General features: G+C 49.2%; 2 protein-coding genes across 4 annotated transcripts in view; one reads left to right on the plus strand and one right to left on the minus strand.

Annotated features, from left to right (window-relative positions):
• The window catches only part of rin3 (Ras and Rab interactor 3), a 31,721-nt gene extending 19,026 nt beyond the window's left edge, over window positions 1–12,695 (plus strand). The window contains exons 7-14 of one of the 2 annotated variants that reach the window (XM_036135075.1): window positions 5,238–5,415; window positions 5,489–5,660; window positions 7,842–7,963; window positions 8,279–8,465; window positions 8,709–8,840; window positions 9,995–10,155; window positions 10,249–10,363; window positions 12,132–12,695. In XM_036135075.1, coding sequence (XP_035990968.1) covers window positions 5,238–5,415; window positions 5,489–5,660; window positions 7,842–7,963; window positions 8,279–8,465; window positions 8,709–8,840; window positions 9,995–10,155; window positions 10,249–10,363; window positions 12,132–12,421 — 1,357 coding nt within the window. In that variant the 3' untranslated portion in view covers window positions 12,422–12,695. Of the gene's footprint in view, window positions 1–5,237; window positions 5,416–5,488; window positions 5,661–7,841; window positions 7,964–8,278; window positions 8,466–8,708; window positions 8,841–9,994; window positions 10,162–10,248; window positions 10,364–12,131 lie in introns of both variants that reach the window. The other variant, XM_036135074.1, reaches the window with a different exon arrangement.
• Window positions 12,696–13,012: 317 nt separating this feature from the next.
• On the minus strand, window positions 13,013–22,167 carry ldah (lipid droplet associated hydrolase). Of its 2 annotated transcripts, none has more exons than XM_012852149.3 (7): window positions 22,028–22,167; window positions 20,253–20,386; window positions 17,581–17,709; window positions 17,332–17,501; window positions 17,011–17,251; window positions 13,868–13,950; window positions 13,013–13,783 (listed from the first exon to the last, which is right to left on the minus strand). In XM_012852149.3, exons 2-7 carry the CDS (start codon window positions 20,377–20,379, stop codon window positions 13,595–13,597), a joined length of 939 nt encoding a protein of 312 aa, XP_012707603.3. In that variant the 5' UTR covers window positions 20,380–20,386; window positions 22,028–22,167; the 3' UTR covers window positions 13,013–13,594. The 2 variants fall into 2 exon arrangements, with proteins under 2 accessions (XP_012707603.3, XP_035990969.1); XM_036135076.1 differs by lacking the exon at window positions 22,028–22,167 and adding an exon at window positions 21,731–21,968.
• Between the last annotated feature and the right edge of the window lie 324 nt (window positions 22,168–22,491).

The following is a 22,491-nucleotide window of genomic DNA, read 5'->3' on the forward strand; positions in this document are numbered from 1 at the left end:
ATCCATTTAGGCGGAGAAATGTTGAGATATCCACTGCTTTACGTCAGACAGACAGTTTTGCAATAAACAAAGAGTTATTGTGGTTCTGATTCATTGGTAAGTAGAGTTGTACATAATCAGCATAAAATGAAGAGACCTGGTGTTTGGAGATGACAACAAATGGAGGAAAACAGAAGTGGTCCAAGAATAGAGCGCCACACCGAGGACAAAGGAGCTATTTCAGGTGAAGGCGTCCCTCAGAACAGAAAACCATCTATTGCTCAGATATGAGGCAAACCACCGCAGCACGCAGGCCACACTGTTCCAGACGAGAAATGAAGTGCATGGTGAGCATGGCCCTGATTGCACCAGCAGCACAGTGTGAGCATTGGTGTTACCATCCCTGCTGCTACCGTCACCCTGGAAGAGTCCAAATGGTCAGTTCTGGTCTTCAACGGCCTGCAGGTTTTAGGCATGAGCCTCTGCTGCCAAGTTCTGCTACTGACCCATTCACCCCCATGTGTCCAAGCAGGGAAAGCTCAAAAATACGTGAAAGTTTAAGTTTAATCGCCAAGTAGGTTTGCTCTTACAAGGAATTTGACTTGATGTTGATGGTGCAGACAAAACAAAATAGATATATATAAAGAATCTAGAGCTATATACACGGTAAACTGTGCGTTAATGTAGCGCAGTAGCTTGTAGTCCTGAACGGGGGGGCAGCAGTGTCCAGTGTCAGGGGGAGGCAGCCAATCAGCTTCTCTGCAGACCTGATGACACGCTGCAGTCTGCTCTGGTCCTTAGCGGTGGCACCAGCGTACCAGATGGTGATGGAGGAGGTGAGGATGGACTCCATGATGGAGGAGTAGAACTGCACCATCATTGTCCTTGGCAGGTTGAAGTTCTTCAGCTGCCTTCTTCAGGAAGTCCATCCTCTGTCTTATGCAGGATCTACAACCATCAAGTCAGCCAGGAATGGAACAAATGACAGTTAATACAGATGTGTTATAGATGTTGTGGTACGGAGGAGCGTCAGAGAACCAGTTTCAGTTTGTAGCTCAGACATAATCAGCATAATTAATAAACCAGCATATGAAGTCATCATATCAGTCTCAGACGATCGAAACAGAAACCTGCCAACATTCAGGGGTCAGAGAGAAACCCGGGGTTACTGCTAGACCCTCTGGTCCACAGAACCTTACTAGAGCTGGAATGATGCGGTGGTTGAAACAGACAAAGCTCATAATCAGACTGTTACTGACGGCTGCCTGCTGGAATGACATTTATGGACACAGCTTGTTCTGTATAAAGACAGAGCGACTAACTTTGCTGTATACATCCATCATCCATCATCCAGACTGACCCTGCCACGGTTATCAGTCAAACCCGTCCTGATCACTCAATAGTCTGTATGCCCCAGACTTCTGTCGGACACTTTTTGGATGCATGGAGAAGTTTCAGTGCTCAGGTAACGATGCTGCAGTTTTCTAAACGGTATCCAGGAAACAAAAATAGCTGAAAGACATCAGGAATCATGTCTGTCTGTGTTATGGTGCATTCAGACTAAACGCGGTGTCCCACATTTTCACCTGCACCGTGCAGCGTTAACCGCCATGTATTTAGCTCAGACGGGTGACACACCCTTTTATTCTGCCTTTCTGTCAGTCTGGACATAGATCACCACCGTCAGGCTCAATGACTGGAGCGTAAAGCGCTTTGGGGTCGTTAGACATGATAAACCACTCATTTACATTTACCTTTTACAAAACGTTCAGTAAGACTTAAGTTTTGTTTGAAGGAGCTCTAATTAGGCTGAATGAGGGTCACCTGTGGAGCTGCACCTGCCCATCAGATCCTGCAGAGGAGGAGGTTAACAAGAGCCTACCTGTTAACGAGAACCAACCTGTTGACGAGCGCCTATCTGTTAACGCGAGCCAACCTGTTAACGAGATCCACCCTGTTAACGAGAGCCTACCTGTTAACGAAAGCAAGCCTGTTAACGAGAGAAAACCTGTTAACGAGAGACAACCTGTTGACGAGAGCCTATCTGTTAACGCGAGCCAACCTGTTAACGAGATCCACCCTGTTAACGAGATCCTCCCTGTTAACGAGAGCCTACCTGTTAACGAGAACCAACCTGTTGACGAGAGCCTATCTGTTAACGCGAGCCAACCTGTTAACGCGAGCCAACCTGTTAACGAGACCCACCCTGTTAACGAGAGCCTACCTGTTAACGAAAGCATGCCTGTTAACGAGAGAAAACCTGTTAACGAGAGACAACCTGTTAACGAGATCCACCCTGTTAACGAGAGCCACCCTGTTAATCAGAGCCAACCTGTTAACGAGAGCCTATCTGTTAACGAGAGCCTACCTGTTAACGAGAGCCTACCTGTTAACGAGAACCAACCTGTTAACAAGAGCCAACCTGCTAACGAGATCCACCCTGTTAACGAGATCCTCCCTGTTTATCAGAGCCAACCTGTTATCGAGAGCTAACTTGTTAACGAAAGCCAACCTGTTAACGAGAGCCACCCTGTTAACGAGAACCAACCTGTTAACAAGAACCAACCTGTTAACGAGATCCTCCCTGTGACGAGAGCCTACCTGTTAACGAGAGCTAACTTGTTAACGAAAGCCAACCTGTTAACGAGAGCCACCCTGTTAACGAGAACCTACCTGTTGACGAGAGCCTATCTGTTAATGAGAGCCACCCTGTTAACGAGAGCCTACCTGTTAACGAGAGCCAACCTGTTAACGAGAGCCTACCTGCACACAGAATGGGAGCATGACAGCAGCACTCTGAGCCGTCTTCAGAACATCAAGATCTTCTTTTAAACACATAAAAAGGCTGTTAGAATAATCAAGACAACACAAAAGCATGAATAATTATTTAGTTAGTTTGAAGCTTAGAAAAGTTAAAAGAGTTGTAAAAACCCGTTTCTGATCAGTCGATGAGAACGGCTGCCCAACGGCAGAATCCAAAGTAAGATCACGGTTTCTGAGGTCCGGTCTGACAGAGGAGGTCGATCCAGTTAGTCGGTTCCCAGAGGCAGTAATTCAGCTTTTGGTTGTCTCAGTGTTTACCTGCAGGTAGTTCTCACTGAGCCACTGCTTGACATCACTAACACAGTTTATCAAGAAGGAGAACTTTAAACATTTAGCAGATTAAAGCAGAGCTGAATATCATCAGCGTAGAAACAATACCATCAGATAGTTTCCAATTATTTGGCCCAGAGGGAACAAGTAGAGGAGAGGAGGAAGTTATGGAGCAAATGAAACGTTCTGTCATCCTGGTAGTCAGGGCCAGACTGGCTCTAGGAACTCTGGGTACAATAATACGTCTTTGCATCTGTCAGCTGAAGCTGTGATGAAGCTCTGCAGACTACTTCAGTGTTTGGTAGCTGTGTTCTCTGACAAACGTTTGTCAATGACATTATTCTGCCTGCAATAATGTTCAGGCTGCTTGTTTCTGCTTTAAAAAGGTCAGATAAAGCATTTTGTTCCCCTGATACACTTCAGTCTTACGATGCCGTATGTGGAGCTTATTGTCTGACATACAGATAGCACTTCTGTTGCTGCCTAATAATTGAACTTCAGAGGGACGTTGTGGAGCTCTGGTCCAATTAATGGGAGCATCAAGCCCTGAATATTAAAGGGTTCTTTAAGCCATGAAGTTAGGAGGGTGGGATACTCTGATATATGGATTTAAAGCATTTTATTTAGCTTGTATCATACTTACCAACTCATTTATAGATCCATTCAGTGGCAACTATATTCACCCAATGGAAACATGAACAGTTTACTTGGTCATATAAATAATAGTCATATAACAAAGTGTCTGTTGTGCTTTTCTGCACATGAACATTATCCAAGTAGATTCTGAGGGGAAGCAGCTGTAGCACAGAGGACCAGAACTCTGAGGTTCTGCCGTTCTTCTCTTTTTCATTCATTTTAGGATTAATAATAGGATTAACTTCTCTCCCTAAATATCACTGCTGGTCAGAGAGACCACAACCAAACATGGCTAATGCTTAACAGGTTTTACTATCTTCTGTCTTTGGTTGATTTGATTCAATTCAATTTTATTTATATAGCGCCAATTCATGAAACATGTCATCTCGAGGCTCTTTACAAAGTTAGAATCAATCAGATTATACAGATTGGTCAAAAATTTCCTATATAAGGGAACCAGTTGATTGCATCAAGTCTCTCCAAGCAGCATTCACTCCTCCTGAAAGAGCGTAGAGCCACAGTGGACAGTCGTCTGCATTGTTGATGGCTTTGCAGCAATCCCTCATACTGAGCATGCATGAAGTGACAGTGGAGAGGAAAACTCCCCTTTAACAGGGAGGAGAACCTCCAGCAGAACCAGAACCAGGCTCAGTGTGAACGCTCATCTGCCTCCACCCACTGGGGCTTAGAGAAGACAGAGCAGAGACACAGAAAGCTCAGAAGCTCACATTGACCCAGGAGTACTTTCTATGGTAGAGAAGACAGAGCAGAGACACAGAAAGCTCAGAAGCTCACATTGACCCAGGAGTACTTTCTATGGTAGAGAAGACAGAGCAGAGACACAGAAAGCTCAGAAGCTCACATTGACCCAGGAGTACTTTCTATGGTAGAGAAGACAGAGCAGAGACACAGAAAGCTCAGAAGCTCACATTGACCCAGGAGTACTTTCTATGGTAGAGAAGACAGAGCAGAGACACAGAAAGCTCAGAAGCTCACATTGACCCAGGAGTACTTTCTATGGTAGAGAAGACAGAGCAGAGACACAGAAAGCTCAGAAGCTCACATTGACCCAGGAGTACTTTCTATGTTAGAGAAGACAGAGCAGAGACACAGAAAGCTCAGAAGCTCACATTGACCCAGGAGTACTTTCTGTGATAGAGAAGACAGAGCAGAGACACAGAAAGCTCAGAAGCTCACATTGACCCAGGAGTACTTTCTATGGTAGAGAAGACAGAGCACAGACACACCAAGAGAGACAAAAAGCACAGAAGCATGTGATGAGATAAAGCAGCAGAATCTTTCCTCCATATTCAAGTCTGAATAAAATCCTCTAAAACATCTATTTTCTGTCCCATAATTATACCTGAATATCTATGTAACTGAGTCCAGTTTTCTTTAGAGCATTGAACGTAGTTCTGAATTTCTGCAGCAGCAGAAATGATGCGTCTGCAGGTTCTGCAGAAATGTGCCGTGTCACTGAACTCCTTCCTCTGAAGGAAACGTAAAGTCTTGCTGTTTTTATCTTCCAGGTGTCCTGCAGAAAGTCGCTGCGGTAAAGCCGCCGTCAGGAGAACCCCCACCGTCATGCTGGACAGAGCCCGCCACCGCCTCTCCACCGTCCTCACTGGACTCATCTTCCACGACGCCCGCCTCACCAAACGCATCATCGAGCTGGCCAGAGACCCTCTGAGCTACTTTGGGAACCTGGTGAGTAGAGAAAGGGCTCTGCCCCTCCTCTCCATGGGCCATCAGGCCTGAAGCGTCTGTGCTCTGTGTTTAGGTGAAGGATCACAGAGCTTTCACCTTGGAGACGATGTCCAAACACGCGACCTCCACGGAGCTGCTGCAGGAGATCCGACAGATGATGACCCAGCTGAAGAGTTACCTGCTGCAGAGCGCCGAGCTGCAGGCCCTGCTGGAGCCTCAGCATCAGTACACGCAGGACAAGCTGGGTGAGCGTGACCTCTGAGCACTGTTCTCTGCACAGCCGTCATTTCCTTTAGTGGCATCACACTCTAACATGTTTCCTGTGACACAATAACCCTGATGTGTGCAGCTTTAAATTCTGTCACACTGTGGGATATGTTTTAGGAGGAAACTAGCATTGCATTATTACCTTTCTGTCACTTCAAACTGGATCAATTTTAGGGATATTTTCTGTCAGACGCTGAAACTGGAGGACTGAACAAGTCCAGATGTTTCAGTCTATAGAGCTGAACTGAGAAAGAACAAAGTTCCTGGAACACAGATTGGAAGAATGAGAATGTTTCTGCTGGGCAGAACATCATGAAGCCTTCCAGCTTTCCTTAGATGGACATCAGCATCCCTCAAAGAGATCTGCATCCAGAACCATCGAGCAGAAACAGCTGATAGAACCACACGGAGTAGGGATCACTTTGCCCTGGGTTACAATACAGAGTTATGTTCTCAAACTTTACTCTGCAGAGAAGATGTTGACCTCAGAGGAGCAGTCAGCTTCTCTGGCCTCAGAGTCACTGGGCTGGATCATCTAGAGTGGATCATCTAAGCTGGATCATCTAGACTGGATCATCTGGGCTGGATCATCTGGGCTGGATCATCTAGACTGGATCATCTGGGCTGGATCATCTAGGCTGGATCTTCTGGGCTGGATCATCTGGGCTGGATCATCTACGCTGGATCATCTGGGCTGGATCATCTAGGCTGGATCTTCTGGGCTGGATCATCTAGGCTGGATCATCTAGGCTGGATCATCTAAGCTGGATCATCTAGGCTGGATCATCTAGGCTGGATCATCTGGGCTGGATCATCTAGGCTGGATCATCTAGGCTGGATCATCTAAGCTGGATCATCTGGGCTGGATCATCTAGGCTGGATCTTCTGGGCTGGATCATCTGGGCTGGATCATCTACGCTGGATCATCTAGGCTGGATCATCTAGGCTGGATCATCTGGGCTGGAACATCTGGGCTGGATCATCTAGGCTGGATCATCTAGGCTGGATCATCTGGGCTGGATCATCTAGGCTGGATCATCTAAGATGGATCATCTGGGCTGGATCATCTAGACTGGATCATCTAGACTGGATCATCTGGGCTGGATCATCTAGACTGGATCATCTAGACTGGATCATCTAGGCTGGATCATCTGGGCTGGATCATCTAGCCCAGATGATCCAGAAGACTCGTTACATGGTGAAGCCAGGAGCCTCCAGAATCTTATTGGTGGATTGAAGCATGAAACTCACTGAAAATACCAGAAAAGGTTCTCGTGAAAACACAACGAGGTTAATAAAGAACCAAAGGTTTCACGGAACGTTTCCTTCTCGCTACACAGAGTCACAGCGTTGATAACAGAGACTGTAGCAGTGGGGCGGATTATGTGCCGTCTGGAGCACTGATCCTGCCCTGGTTCTGCTCTGGGTTCTGCTCTGGGTTCTGTTCTGGTTCTGCCCTGGTTCTGTTCTGGTTCTGCCCTGGTTCTGCCCTGGTTCTGCCCTGGTTCTGCCCTGGTTCTGCTCTGGTTCTGCTCTGGTTCTGCATTGGTTTCTCCTTTGGGTTCTGTCCTGGACTCTTTCCTGTTTTTGTTCTTGGTGCTTTCCTGGGTTCTTCCCCGGTTCTTCCCCGGTTCTGTGCCGGTTCTGCCCCGGTTCTGCCCTGGTTCTGCTCTGGTTCTGTATTGGTTTCTCTTTTGGGTTCTGTCCTGGACTCTTTCCTGGTTTTTGTTCTTGGTGCTTTTCTGGGTTCTTCCCCGGTTCTGCCCTGGTTCTGCTCTGGGTTCTGCCCTGGTTCTGCCCTGGTTCTTCCCCGGTTCTGCCCTGGTTCTGCCCTGGTTCTGCTCTGGTTCTGCCCTGGGTTCTGCTCTGGTTCTGCCCCGGTTCTGTGCCGGTTCTGCCCTGGGTTCTGCCCTGGTTCTGCTCTGGGTTCTTCCCCGGTTCTGCTCTGGGTTCTGCTCTGGTTCTGCCCTGGTTCTGCTCTGGGTTCTGCTCTGGGTTCTGCTCTGGTTCTGCTCTGGTTCTGCTCTGGGTTCTTCCCTGGTTCTTCCCCGGTTCTGCTCTGGTTCTGCCCTGGTTCTTCCCCGGTTCTGCTCTGGGTTCTGCTCTGGGTTCTGCTCTGGTTCTGCCCCGGCTGGTGACGGGTCCATGTCTGTGTGCAGAGAGCATCGTGGAAGCTGCTCTGTGTAAAAGCGTTCTGAAGCCGCTGAAGGAGCCGGTCTACAAGAGTCTGGAGAAGCTGCACACGGACGCTGGCAGCATGAAACAGCTGGCCCAGAACCAGGTGAGTCCAAACACCTGAGGAGAGCGGGTCCAGTGCTGGCAGAAGTATTCACACCCTTCACCTCACCACCACACTTCTGGCTGATGTCCTCCTTACCACAGCTGCAGAAACATCTGGGGGATGATCAGGAAACCAGGTGGAGCAGTGAAGGGTGTGAAAACTTCTGCTCAATTTCACTTCTAAATGTTTTTCAGCATTTACAAAGAAATGCTCATTTTTTCCAAGTGAACGTTTAATCAGATCAGTTTCAGGATCAGGAGCCAGAAGAGCAGGGTGTGAATACGTTGTGTTGTAACGTGTGAACCTGTGTGTCAGTCTGCGGTCCTGGGCAGCACCACCACGGCGCTGGGCATCACCACCTCCATCCCTGAGGCTGCTGCCATGGAGAAGATCAGCATGAAGCTGAGCAAACTGCACCAGGAATATTCTCCTCAGAAGAAGATCGAGCTGCTGCTGAAGACCTGCAAGATCATCTACGACTCCATGTCTGTCAGCTGCCCAGGTTCTCACACCTTCTCCTCCACCCAGCGTCCCTCAACCATCGCTGGGTTCTGAGCGTTTTACACGTTGGAGTCCTGCATGTTCTGAGCGTTCCCTGGTTCAGCACAGCTGGCCTCTGAGAACGGATCGTTACAGAGTCGTGCAGCAGAGAACCCGGCTGTGTGGACCAGAGGGAACGTCTGAACGTCCAGGACAGCGTGAGGACCGGAGCAGGACGGCTGTCTAAAGTGTTGTCTGTGTTCAGGGCGGGCCCACGGCGCCGACGACTTCCTGCCGGTGATGATGTACGTCCTGGCCCGGTCCAACCTGTCCGCCCTGCAGCTGGACGTGGAGTACATGATGGAGCTGATGGACCCCGCCTTAACCCTGGGAGAAGGTACCAGCAGAGTCCTGCCTCCAGTTTCATGTCAGGCTTCAGCAGCAGGAAGCAGAAGGTGTCCTCAGGGACATCTCCTGCAAAATGCACCGTTTTAACCGTTTTAACCGTTTTAACCCTGAAAGCCTTCTTCTTGTCTCCAGGAGACGCTGAATGTCGTCTCTCCAGGGTCAGGGAGATCTTTAGGTTCTGGTCTGGTCACATTCTTCAGGCTGTTCAGTTTTCTCTGTGCTCTATCACAACATTTGAATTACGTCACAGTATTTGCTGCTAAGCTGCTAAACAATCCACCACTTTTCTTTCTCGCTGCGATTCAGGAAGCTGAATCAGTGGATCAGTGAAAATGTTTGACTGTTGGGTGTTTTAACCCACATAGTCCGTCACACCGTTTAGATTTAAAGAGACGGCACCAAAGATCAGATCCGCCTCAGAGCAGGGACCAACGGGCAGCTGTTCAGACCACAGCTGGACCACAGCTGGACCACAGCTGGAGGGTTTCTGTGGGAACAGATAGGCGCCCTTTAGAGCCCTAAAAGGCTCAGCAGAGAGAAGAAATAAGTGGAAATGAGAATCAATGAGGTTTGACTGGTTTGTTGTTAGATCAAAGTTTGCAGCAGCCGAGATGAAACCGATTGAATTTAGCCTTAAAATTGATTTAGTTTATGACTAAACTGATCAGAGGGAAGCAGAAGTGGAAAGATTCAGTTCAGTTCATTTCTAAAGAACCGATTCACCGCTGATGTCGTCTCCAGGTTCTTCAACACACACCAGATGCAGTTTCCATACAGAAACCCAGAATCAGCACATTCCCATCCATCCCTCATACCGAGCATGCATGTGGCAACAGTGGAGAGGAAAACTCCCCTTTAACAGGAAGAAACCAGCAGAACCAGAACCAGAACAGGCTGAGTGAGATGGACCCACTGGGGTCAGACAAGGCAGACGTGAGAAGAGGTCTGAGATTTAAAACAGAACGATTGGGATAAACGGATCAATTATGAGGGAGCTGGTAGTTCTAGTTATTATGAAGGATAGGCTGGATGGATTTAGGGCAGCTGTGGTTCTCTGTAGACGTACCAGAGGATGAGGAGGATGAGGAGGATGAGGAGGATGAGGAGGATGAAGGCCTCAGCGTGTCCTGTGTCTGCGTTTAGGTTCCTACTACCTGACCACCACCTACGGGGCGCTGGAGCACATCAAGACGTTCGACCAGCAGAGGTCAGCGACGCGGCAGCTGAGCAGGGAGGTCCAGGACTCCATCCACCGCTGGGAGAGACGCCGGACTCTGAACCAGGAGCGGGAGGGCCAGGGTTCTGTGCGGGTATTTCTCAGACGTTCTCCAGCCGGTTCCTCCCGCTGCTCAGAAACCCAGAACCTCTCATGGTGAATGTTTCTGTCCTCTCTGCAGGACTTCCTCACCGTCTTCTGTCCTGAGGTCGGTGTCAACCCAAAGACTCTGGGCGTCTTCCCCTCCATGACCATCCAGGAGCTGACCGAGCAGTGCGCCGCACGCTTTGAACAAGGTACCGCTTAGCTTTAAACACGCGTTCATCACGTCCTGTCCCCATCAGGCCACACACACCTGGACACACCGGGACACACCTGGACACGCCTGGACACACCTGGACACGCCTGGACAGGCCAGACACACCTGGACACACCTGGACACGCCTGGACACACCTGGACACACCTGGACCCAGCTGGACACAGCTGGACACACCTGGACACACCTGGACAGGCCTGGACACGCCTGGACACACCTGGACACGCCTGGACACACCTGGACACGCCTGGACACACCTGGACACACCTGGACCCAGCTGGACACGTCTGGACACACCTGGACACGCCTGGACAGGCCAGACACACCTGGACACACCTGGACACACCTGAACACGCCTGAACACACCTGGACACGCCTGGACACACCTGGACACGCCTGGACACACCTGGACACGCCTGGACACACCTGGACACACCTGGACCCAGCTGGACACGTCTGGACACACCTGGACACGCCTGGACAGGCCAGACACACCTGGACACACCTGGACACACCTGAACACGCCTGAACACACCTGGACACGCCTGGACACGCCTGGACACACCTGGACACGCCTGGACACACCTGGACACACCTGGACCCAGCTGGACACGTCTGGACACACCTGGACACGCCTGGACAGGCCAGACACACCTGGACACACCTGGACACACCTGAACACGCCTGAACACACCTGGACACGCCTGGACACACCTGGACACGCCTGAACACACCTGGACACGCCTGGACACACCTGAACACGCCTGGACACGTCGGGACACACCTGGACACAGCTGGACACTTTAAGCCCATGAGGCTCATTGATCCATGCGTTTCTGAGACATGCAGGTTTATAGCAGCTACAGGAAGGTCCCTCCAGGTCCCTCCTGGTCCAACAGGATGTTCTCAACATTTACGCTGAGAACATCTTGGGCTGGAACATCTCCACCCTCTCTGCACCCTGACTGATCCACGCTCCCTGCTCCACCTGCACGTTCATCTGTGAGCAACTCTTTGGTAAAAACACTGAACCAGTGAGAAGAACCTCAGCGCTCTGATGACCATCATCAGCGTGGGGCTTCTCAGCAGAGCAGGACGTCTGGCATCTACACAACGCCAGGCTGGAAAGACCTCAGCAATGACCTCAGCGCTGCAGCTGCTGCTGCCCATCACCCTGGGAGGGGTCAGAGGTCATCTCCAGACCCTCTGAGTCCACCCTCCTGCAGGGAGGGAGATGATTCCCAGGAGGAGAACATCTCAGCAGCTGCCCAAGCTGCATCAGGGTGAAGGACCAGACTTCTGGGACTCGTCTGGACCGAGGAGCAGAGATGTTGGAGCACGATGGACAGAACCATGATGGAGAAACCCACAGAGCCGGTGAGGACCACGGCCTCATACCAGAGAAGCAGGACGGTGGAGGGTGATGATGTGAAGAACCTGGACACCTTACAGTCACCGATGGACCATCATCTCCTCTGAGTCCAGACTGAGTCAGGAACAGAACCATGATCCAAACACAGCAGCAGATCTACAACAGAATGGCCTAGTCAAAGTCCAGACCTCCTCCTGATGGACACGCTGTGGTGGAACCTTCAGAGAGCTGAAGTTACGCTGGAAAGAAGACTGGACCAAAGTTCTACCACATGTACAACGATAAAGTCCAACAGAACCGGTCCCAGAGTTCCTGGGGCTGCAGGAGGTTCTAGACGGTGTTTGATCATCACACATTGTCTTTCTTCTCTTTCAGACTCGTACACGCTCAGCGTCTACATGGACGACGTCCTGCAGCCGGTGGCTCCTACAGACCTGGCCCTGAGCGTGAAGAGCCGCTGCCAACCCGGCGCCTACTGCTTCATCTTCCACGCCATCGACCAACCCAGCAGCCCGCAGGTCCGGACCCTCCCCACTGAGCCGCCGCCTCCGCTGCCTGCTGAGAACCTGCTCACAGCTGACCAGAGGAACATCAGGCCAGCAGAGACCAAGGAGGAGGAGGAGGAGGAGGAGGAGGAGGAGGAGGAGACTCTAATTAATCTTTAAGCCCTCCACAACCAGAGCATCAGGGTGGCAGCTCTGTAATGAACCTCAGGACTCACTTCAGATGTGATGGTCAGAACCACAGATGGAGATCAGCGGGTCTGGAACCCCGGCGACGAGTCAACCACCTGTAATCATGTCTATTCTGTGTATAATCAATGTGATGCAGCGCTCAGGTTCAGGCTGGTTCTGATCCCTCGGGTCAGAACCAGCCTGGACCAGTTCAGTGATCCTCGCTGTAACAGAAAGAAATAAAGTCACAGTGAAAGACCTGAAATCTTTATTCCTGCTGATGATTCTGGTTCCAGCCGCTGAAATCCTCAGGAAGTCACAAACATCAGAGCGGAGGACTACGGAGGAAGCAGTAAGGCTCCACAGGTGGAAGTAAACCTGCTGGGCTCACTGGCACTAAGGCAGCCGTTCTCAGGGCTGCCCTGCCAGACAGAACTCAGGGAATAACCAAAGAACGCACCGACCTGCAGGTCAGACCCTCCCAGGTGCTACTCAGAGTACCGGGTAACCTTCCGCTTAACAAAGTAGTGCCAACCACAGGTTACAGCGGTGTCCACCAGAGGGTTCTGACTGGAAACACGGTTTAACTTAATATCTTTTATTTTTTTATTACACTGTGCAAATCAAGCAGCGCAGCGACAGAGAGAGCAGGTAAAATCAGAACATTAGACGCCACAATGGGAAGAAAACGTTCCTGTACAGGCGGGTCAGACTGGTGGAGGGTGTCGGTACCGCAGAGGTCCGGAGGCTGGTGCCGAGGCGGGCAGGAGGCAGAAAGGATGCAGGAGGAGGAGAGATGTTTCCTGCAGAGACCAGGATGACAACCAGGGGCCCAAAAGGTCCTGCAGCCCCATAATGATGATTAAAGCCGTTATTAGTTAATTAGTTACACTTTTACACACGCAGGCTCCTCCTCTGTCCCCCAGAGCCACAGAAATCATGTTGGACTGTCCAGCAGTGGCTCATTGAGATGATCATTAAAATATTAATATCACATTAATTACAGTACAATTATACAAAATTACAACTTTATTAAAAACACAAATGAAAACCATAAATTAAACTATTTAATCTGATAATGCTGGCTGAACAAATAAATCACGTCAGCCATAATTTGTCCAACATTAGTGCTTCCCTGGGTTTTGTCTGGCAGGGAGCAGGAGCTCAGGTCCTCATAGAACTACGGATCCATTCTGCCACCATCTGAGCGACTTCCCGGCCAGCGTCCAGGACGAAGGCGTGGCGCAGGCCTCTGTCACACAGACGGATGTCTCCATGAGGGAAATCCCTCCTCATGTCCTGGAAATAGCTGACAGGACACCAGTGGTCCGTGGCGCCGTAGTAAAATATGAGCTGGAGAACCAACAGGCAGGGTTCAGTTTCAGGGCTTTAGCAGAGACAGAAGACGAGCAGCAGGAAGAACCCGGACGTTCTTACCCGGTCCAGGTTCCTGCGGATGGTTACGTCGTCTCTCTCCAGAACCATCCTCATTTCCTGGCCTCCCAGGTACATAGAGTTCACTGCAGCAGGACACAAAACTAGAACTTTAAAGGCAACGAAGGAGCTGAGGACAGCAGCAGACACACTGGGCGGCGTCTCCACAGCAAAGACAGGTCCGGTTCCACCAACAGAACCAGGAGAAATCACTTTCTACATGTATTAATTAATCCTGTTATCTTCAGCTGTCACTTTCTACATGTCATATTAATTAATCCTGTTATTATCTTCAACCTGTTTAAGGATTAAGACAACTCTTAAAGCTACACTGCCAGACAGGACATGTATAAATAAGTACATGGAAACGTAATTTATTCTCCTGTCCTCTTAGAACCTCTTAGAACCTGCATTGTATGCCTGCAGATCAGTGTTGTAGTCAAGTCACTATGCCTCGAGTCCGAGTCATTAAAAAAAAATCCTAGTCGAGTCCGAGTCGAGTCACTATTGACGTGTGATGTATGACATGAATCAGTAACAGTCCATTGCACTAATAACTCTTTCGCTGTAGTTACCCTTGGTTTTACTCGGTAAAACTACCGCTTTTTCCAAGTCTAAGACGTCTCCTAACCATGGTTTTTAAACATTGTTGTTATGGAACGTGCAACAGCGACTCGAGGTACGCTGAAAGGCCGCATATGAAGGATGTTAAAGCCGCAAGCGGCGTCGATCGGCCCTCGCAGCCAAGCGCACTCCGGCCTATTGGCCACCGCTGCGGTGCCGGCCGGCCGGCGGGGTTCGCGCACCGCCGACCGGCCGCCACCGCAGATGCTGTTACGCATTTTCCTCGCCCGTCCACCGGGCAATTCCCACAAACGCGTTCGGCAGCGTTCCCCCATTACTCACAACAAATCGATGCAGGTCGTTGCAGCGAGGAGATACAGCCGTTTGATAATGATAATGCATTTGGCCACCGGACCGGACTAAATTGTTCGGCGGGCCGGAAAATTTATACCGATTCCTGGACGGTGACTACAAACAGAAAAAAACTGCAAATGACGCCATGAAAGCCGAGCAGGAGAAAAACATCGACTTACCTTCCTATCAACTCGCCCTGTTTTCCAGTCTTTCCGAGCCCTCGGCACTCAATCCATGGTTTGAGCTGAACGTTGGTATGTTGTTCCACAGTTCTACCAGTAAAATGGGCGCCTGGACATCCTCTTGTGAAAGTTTAACAGCTGTAAAGTCGGTCATATCCTTGTATCTGTTGCATGTGTAATGGCTGGTTGCTACGTGCGCTCTCACACTGTTTGCCCAACCTTAGCGGCAAGGAGCGTTGCTCATGAGATGGTGACGTCACGTGCGCGGTACGGCATTTAGATATTAAAATCATACACCAAATAATATTCTAATGACATATTAAAATTATAGCCTAATGATATAAAAAAGTCGAGTCTTTTTCTCAATTTCCGAGTCAGAACGATCTGAATGTAGGAGTCCGAGTCCAAGTTCGAGTCATCAGTGCTCAAGTCCAAGTCAAGTCACGAGTCTCTAAATTTAGCTAATGACTCGGACTCGAGTCCTACAACACTGCTGCAGATTGAAGGTTCAATCAGCAGGCATACAATAACTTTAATGACCGCCCATTACAAAGGGGTGGACCTGTTTCTGTTCAATCTGCATGTTATCTAAGCCATTACAGGCCTTTGTTTGGCAGCAGTATAAAGCTTGGTACTCATCATTACTGCAGACTTTATGAATTGAGAAAGATTCCTGGAGAGGAAGCGAAACGTCTTCAACTACAGAAAACAAGTCCAGTTGCTTTGTTTTTTACTTTTTTGGAAGTAGTAGTAGTAGTTATAATAGTTATGGTAGTAGTAGCAGTAGTAATAATAGTTATAATAGTAGTAGTAGTAGTAGTAGTAGTAGCAGTAGTAATAGTAGTAGTAGTAGTTATAATAGTTATAGTAGCAGTAGTAATAGTAGTAGTAGTAGTTATAGTATTAATAGTAGTGACAGTAGTAGTTATAATAGTAGTAGTAGTAGTTATAGTAATAATAGTAATAGTAGTGGCAGTAGTAGTTATAATAGTAGTAGTTATATTAGTTATTGTTGTAGTAGTAGTTATATTAGTTATTGTTGTAGTAGTAGTAGTAGTAGCAGTAGTAGTAGTAGTTATAATAGTTATTGTTGTAGTAGTAGTAGTAGTAGCAGTAGTAGTAGTAGTTATAATAGTTATTGTTGTAGTAGTAGTAGTAGTAGTAGCAGTAGTAGTAGTAGTAGTAGTAGTTATAATAGTTATTGTAGTAGTAGTAGTAGTAGTAGTAGTAGTAGTAGCAGTAGTAATAATAGTTATAATAGTAGTAGTAGTAGTAGTAGTAGTAGCAGTAGTAATAATAGTTATAATAGTAGTAGTAGTAGTAGTAGCAGTAGTAATAGTAGTAGTAGTAGTTATAATAGTTATAGTAGCAGTAGTAATAGTAGTAGTAGTAGTTATAGTATTAATAGTAGTGACAGTAGTAGTTATAATAGTAGTAGTAGTAGTTATAGTAATAATAGTAATAGTAGTGGCAGTAGTAGTTATAATAGTAGTAGTTATATTAGTTATTGTTGTAGTAGTAGTAGTAGTAGTAGTTATAATAGTTATTGTTGTAGTAGTAGTAGTAGTAGTAGTTATAATAGTTATTGTTGTTGTAGTAGTAGTAGCAGTAGTAGTAGTAGTAGTTATAATAGTTATAGTAGCAGTAGTAATAGTAGTAGTTATAGTTATAATAGTAATAGTAGTGGCAGTAGTAAAAGTAGTAGTAGTTATAACAGTTATAGTAGCAGTAGTAGTAATAGTAGTAGTGGTAGTAGTAGTAGTAGTAGTAGTAGTTATAACAGTTATAGTAGCAGTAGTAGTAATAGTAGTAGTGGTAGTAGTAGTAGTAGTAGTAGTAGTTATAACAGTTATAGTAGCAGTAGTAATAGTTGGTTTCATACTTTATCAGCGACTCAGGGATTGAGGGGACTGAGGGGAACCAGAGGAACCAGGGGAACCTTGGAGGTTGATGGGTTCTGGCTGTGTTGTGACTGCAGGGGAGATACTAACCTGCTACTAACTAGTCCACACAACCAGAGACCATGAGGATGAGAGGCTACCTGACCTGCACAGTCTCCGCTGAGCAGCTGCACTGAAGGTGGGACCACAGAGGGGTCCAGAGCCGGGATGCTGCTGAACAGGAGTCTGATGAGCAGCGCTGCCAGGCTGTGCGGCAGCAGGGAGAGCAGGAAGACGGGCAGGTAGGCCAGGTAGCGCAGCTGACACAGCAGGGGAGTCATGAGCTTCCCCTGAGGGCTCTGAGCCATGCGCTCTATGGTGGGAAACAGCATGACGGCCTTCAGGACCTGCAGGAGGAACAGCCAGGATGAAGTCCAGCCAGGATGAAGAGATGAAGAACGGGGACCCCGGGGTCTGGGAGGTTAACCTTCAGTCCAGGCTCCCTCTTCATCATCTCCAGGATCATGTAGCAGCCGATGGAGTGACCCACCAGAACCAAGCTGGTTCCTCGGGGAACGTGCTGCTGGAGGAAGATCAGCTTGTGTTGGATCTGTCCGTTCAGGCCGAAGGCGTCCCGCTTGGCTGCTGCCGAGGCGTCTGCACCAGAAGGAGAAACGGTCTGTGAGAGTTAGGCCAGAACATCTGGTCCTCAGGTGTCCTCACAGCAGGTCCCTACCTTCCACCATGTCCATGGAGCCGGGGGGGGCACAGTGGCCCGCGTGGCTCACAGCCCAGACGGGATGTCCCAGCATGCCGTGGAGCGTCTGCATGAAGGATCTGTAGAAGCCCACCACGCCGGGGTTACCTGAGAAGACAAATCACCTTGGTGTTTAAGGTTTGCCTTAATTAGTGAGACTCTAGCTGAGGCTGAGGAAACCACAGCAGCTGCTGCCAGGCGTGGTCAGCGGCGTTTAGGGTTAGAGGGACCGACTCTGAGAAGTTAGGTGTGAAGGGCGTGGCTGGAGAACAGGATGTACTAACAGGATGTGTTGTTAGAACGTAGCAGAACGCAGCAGAACGTAGCAGAATACAGCAGAACGCAGCAGAACGCAGCAGAACGCAGCAGAACACAGCAGAACGCAGCAGAAGACAGCAGAACGCAGCAGAACGCAGCAGAACGCAGCAGAACGCAGCAGAAGGCAGCAGAACGCAGTAGAACGCTAGCAGAAGACAGCAGAACGCAGCAGAACGCAGCAGAACACAGCAGAACGCAGCAGAACGCAGCAGAACGCAGCAGAACGCAGCAGAACACAGCAGAACGCAGCAGAACGCAGCAGAACGCAGCAGAACGCAGCAGAACACAGCAGAACGCAGCAGAACGCAGCAGAACACAGCAGAACGCAGCAGAACGCAGCAGAACGCAGCAGAAGGCAGCAGAACGCAGTAGAACGCTAGCAGAAGACAGCAGAACGCAGCAGAACGCAGCAGAACGCAGCAGAACACAGCAGAACGCAGCAGAACGCAGCAGAACGCAGCAGAAGGCAGCAGAACGCAGCAGAACGCAGCAGAAGGCAGCAGAACGCAGCAGAACGCAGCAGAACGCAGCAGAAGGCAGCAGAACGCAGCAGAACACAGCAGAACGCAGCAGAACGCAGCAGAAGGCAGCAGAACGCAGCAGAACACAGCAGAACGCAGCAGAACGCAGCAGAAGGCAGCAGAACGCAGCAGAACGCAGCAGAAGGCAGCAGAAGGCAGCAGAACGCAGCAGAAGGCAGCAGAACGCAGCAGAACGCAGCAGAACGCAGCAGAACACAGCAGAACGCAGCAGAACGCAGCAGAACGCAGCAGAAGGCAGCAGAACGCAGCAGAACGCAGCAGAACGCAGCAGAACACAGCAGAACGCAGCAGAACACAGCAGAACGCAGCAGAACGCAGCAGAAGGCAGCAGAACGCAGCAGAACGCAGCAGAACGCAGCAGAACACAGCAGAACGCAGCAGAACGCAGCAGAACACAGCAGAACGCAGCAGAACGCAGCAGAACGCAGCAGAAGGCAGCAGAACGCAGCAGAACACAGCAGAACGCAGCAGAACACAGCAGAACGCAGCAGAAGGCAGCAGAACGCAGCAGAACACAGCAGCAGAACGCAGCAGAACGCAGCAGAAGGCAGCAGAACGCAGCAGAACACAGCAGAACGCAGCAGAACGCAGCAGAAGGCAGCAGAAACGCAGCAGAACGCAGCAGAAAACGCAGCAGGAAACGCAAGCAGAACACAGCAGAACGCAGCAGAAAGCAGCAGAACACAGCAGAACGCAGCAGAACGCAGCAGAACGCAGCAGAAGGCAGCAGAACGCAGCAGAACACAGCAGAAGCAGGCAGAACGCAGCAGAAGCAGCAGAACGCAGCAGAACGCAGCAGAAGGCAGCAGAACGCAGTAGAACGCTAGCAGAAGACAGCAGAACGCAGCAGAACGCAGCAGAGACCAGCAGAAGCGTAGAACGCAGCAGAAGCAGCAGAACGCAGTAGAACGCAGCAGAAGGCAGCAGAAAGCAGTAGAAACCGCTAGCAGAAGACAGCAGAACGCAGCAGAACGCAGCAGAACGCAGCAGAACGCAGCAGAACGCAGTAGAACGCAGCAGAAGGCAGCAGAACGCAGTAGAACGCTAGCAGAAGACAGCAGAACGCAGCAGAACGCAGCAGAACGCAGCAGAACGCAGCAGAACACAGCAGAACGCAGCAGAACGCAGCAGAACGCAGCAGAACGCAGCAGAACACAGCAGAACGCAGCAGAACGCAGCAGAACACAGCAGAACGCAGCAGAACGCAGCAGAACGCAGCAGAAGGCAGTAGAACGCTAGCAGAAGACAGCAGAACGCAGCAGAACGCAGCAGAACGCAGCAGAACGCAGCAGAACACAGCAGAACGCAGCAGAACGCAGCAGAACACAGCAGAACGCAGCAGAACGCAGCAGAACGCAGCAGAACACAGCAGAACGCAGCAGAACGCAGCAGAACACAGCAGAACACAGCAGAACGCAGCAGAACGCAGCAGAACGCAGTAGAACGTCTGCCGTTCTGTAGCCGGGCCTCAATTCTTCCAGCACTTTATTAAATCCTGACGTTGATGAAAATCAAAGATGTCTTGCTGGATAATTAAGGAGAATTTTTCCTCCACGCCGTCTTTCTTCATCAGGGAAGCAGCAGGTTGGCAGAAAATGGAAGCATGAAAACTGAAAATGGTGCTTCTACTGGACAGCATGTGGACTTTTTAAAAATGTGATTTTTTGACGACATCTAAGATGAGATCATGTCATTTAAATCAAGATGGCCTGTTTTGGGTTAGATTTCTATAATTACGCCTTTATGTGCTCCAGAACAGCTACTAATGTTCTCCTGCAGGGTTCCACTCACCTGGGATGATGAGGAAGAGAACGTCTGTTCCCGACAGGTGACGGGCGGCGCCGACCTTCAGAACCTCGGTGGCGGCGCCGTTACAGTAGATAAACTGCGTCTGGCAGCCCTCCATGCTGCTCTCCATCGTGATGCTGCAGGAAATACAAGAACCTCCATCACCTGAACCCGGCCAGGCAACAGAACCATGAGAAGCAGGAGGCCACGCCCACATCTCTGGTTCTCCTGGTACCGGGCCCACAAGAACCTGCTGCCTGATCCACATGTTAGAACACAGGGAACTGGGCCAGAGAGACAGCGGGCAGGACAAGCAGGTTCTGTTAGGTACCAGTGAGCAGCACCAAGAGACCGAGCTGGGTTTACCAGAACCAGCTTAAGTTCTGTTTAGTTATACCGTCGTCTAAAACATGTAAAGCGCTGTAAATACAGTAAAGGAGACAGAACCTGTTCCTCATCAGAACTTCTCACCGTTTGGATCCCAGGAACCAATCACAGCTCCTCTGTCTGTGCACACCAGCAATAACGCTGGTTCTGGTTCTGGTTCTGAATGTGTCAAACTGAATTGCTAATTAGCACCAAGCCTGAGGTCACTGAGGGGGTGACCTCTGAGACAACCCAATCCTTCCCGGACCCAGAACCGCTTTGGCTCCTGGTTCTGTCAATAACAGAACCGGTTTGCTACTCAATAACGTTTTTGCCTCTGTGAAGTTTTAGTAACTCAGTTATCGTCTCAATAAAGCCATGAGATTATGGAGCAACACCAGCTTCCAGCCAGGATAACCAGAACCAACGTCGGTTCAGACTAACCTCTAACCTGCAGAGTGTTGGAGCAGAGAAGCATCTAAAAGAGCGGAGAGCGCCCCCTGCAGGTTGAGCTTTAAACACAAAAACCTTTTAATCAAAGACACTTTGAGGATGAATAATTGAAGATTATTCTGCTCCAGCAGCTTTCTTCTCTTTTAGGTCGACTTTCTAGACACGTTTGAACTCCCTGGATCAGGTTTGGACCAGAATTCAGTGCCAGTCAATGGACCCTTTCAGCTACTAATGAATCAGAACCAGAACCAGATGTTAGACTGGATTAGAGTTCTCCCTGTATTAGTACCAGAAACAGTTAACCTGACCCAGAACCATTTACCTAGACTGGCCTCCTAATGGTCCAGATAATCGCTGCATCACTAATAAAAGACGTTTCTTTAAAAAGAGCCGATCCTGTAGAGAATATTCCTGAAATGTTTCCTCTGAGTTTTCCTGCTGTGATTTGAAATCATGCTTGTTCCTTTCCAGGACAACAGGTCACGCTGAATCATTCAGATCACGCCGGTGTTTTCCATCTCATGGAGCTCTTATCATCCTAGGCTACTTCTGTATTCACACAAAATGAAATGATCAAACAACAAATAACGATTTTAAATGGTTCTCAATTGATTTTCATTCAAGAAAATCAATTGAGAGATAGAAAGTTATAAAAGACAGACCTTTGCTTTGAGGTGTGCTGGTTAGCCTCTGGCCCAGCTGTGACTGGGGCAGAGGCTAATGTTTACCTGCTCTGCTCATCCTGGCTCGGTTAGTTATTCAGTAATATTTATTATTGCTGAATAACCAACCAGGAACAAGAACGAACTTAAAGGAATACCCGCAAACGCATCACAATTGTCCCTGAACGCATCACAATGTCCAGCAGCACAAAGTCGGAAGTTATCCGGATAAACAATGAAACGCAGCGCTGGGATTGGGTTACCTGGAGTCTCATCAGCCAATCACATGTCGCTTACCTGTAAAGGCTGAAAAAAGGTCTGATTATCACCCGAACATCGATCCGGATCGATCACGGCGCTGCTTCCGGACTGGTCATGCTGCTGCTCTCTGATTGGCTACCAGAGCGCCACGTAATGCTGCATTGGAGTCAAAGGAAAAAAACGGAATTTCTATATTCAGAACAAAAACAACCGAACTTAAAAGAAAACCGAGGTTATTGGGTTATTAAACTATTTTATATAATCAGCACCAGGTCCCGTCTGTGGTAATGTGTTCTCTACGTTCCACACAGCTGATGTGCAATTTACGTAGAACATTGAAAGTAGCAGGAAGGCAACGTTTCTTCTGCAGTTGGAATGTGTGTGAGTGCCACAGCGGCGCCCCCTGCTGTTACACAATGGAAACACTCCCTCCGTGCTTTGGATGCTGGTCTGCTACTCCTCCGGATGCTAGTTCCCCCACAAATACATTAAGAACACAG

This window comes from Fundulus heteroclitus, unplaced genomic scaffold (assembly GCF_011125445.2).
Source record: "Fundulus heteroclitus isolate FHET01 unplaced genomic scaffold, MU-UCD_Fhet_4.1 scaffold_99, whole genome shotgun sequence".
Lineage (NCBI taxonomy): Eukaryota > Metazoa > Chordata > Actinopteri > Cyprinodontiformes > Fundulidae > Fundulus > Fundulus heteroclitus.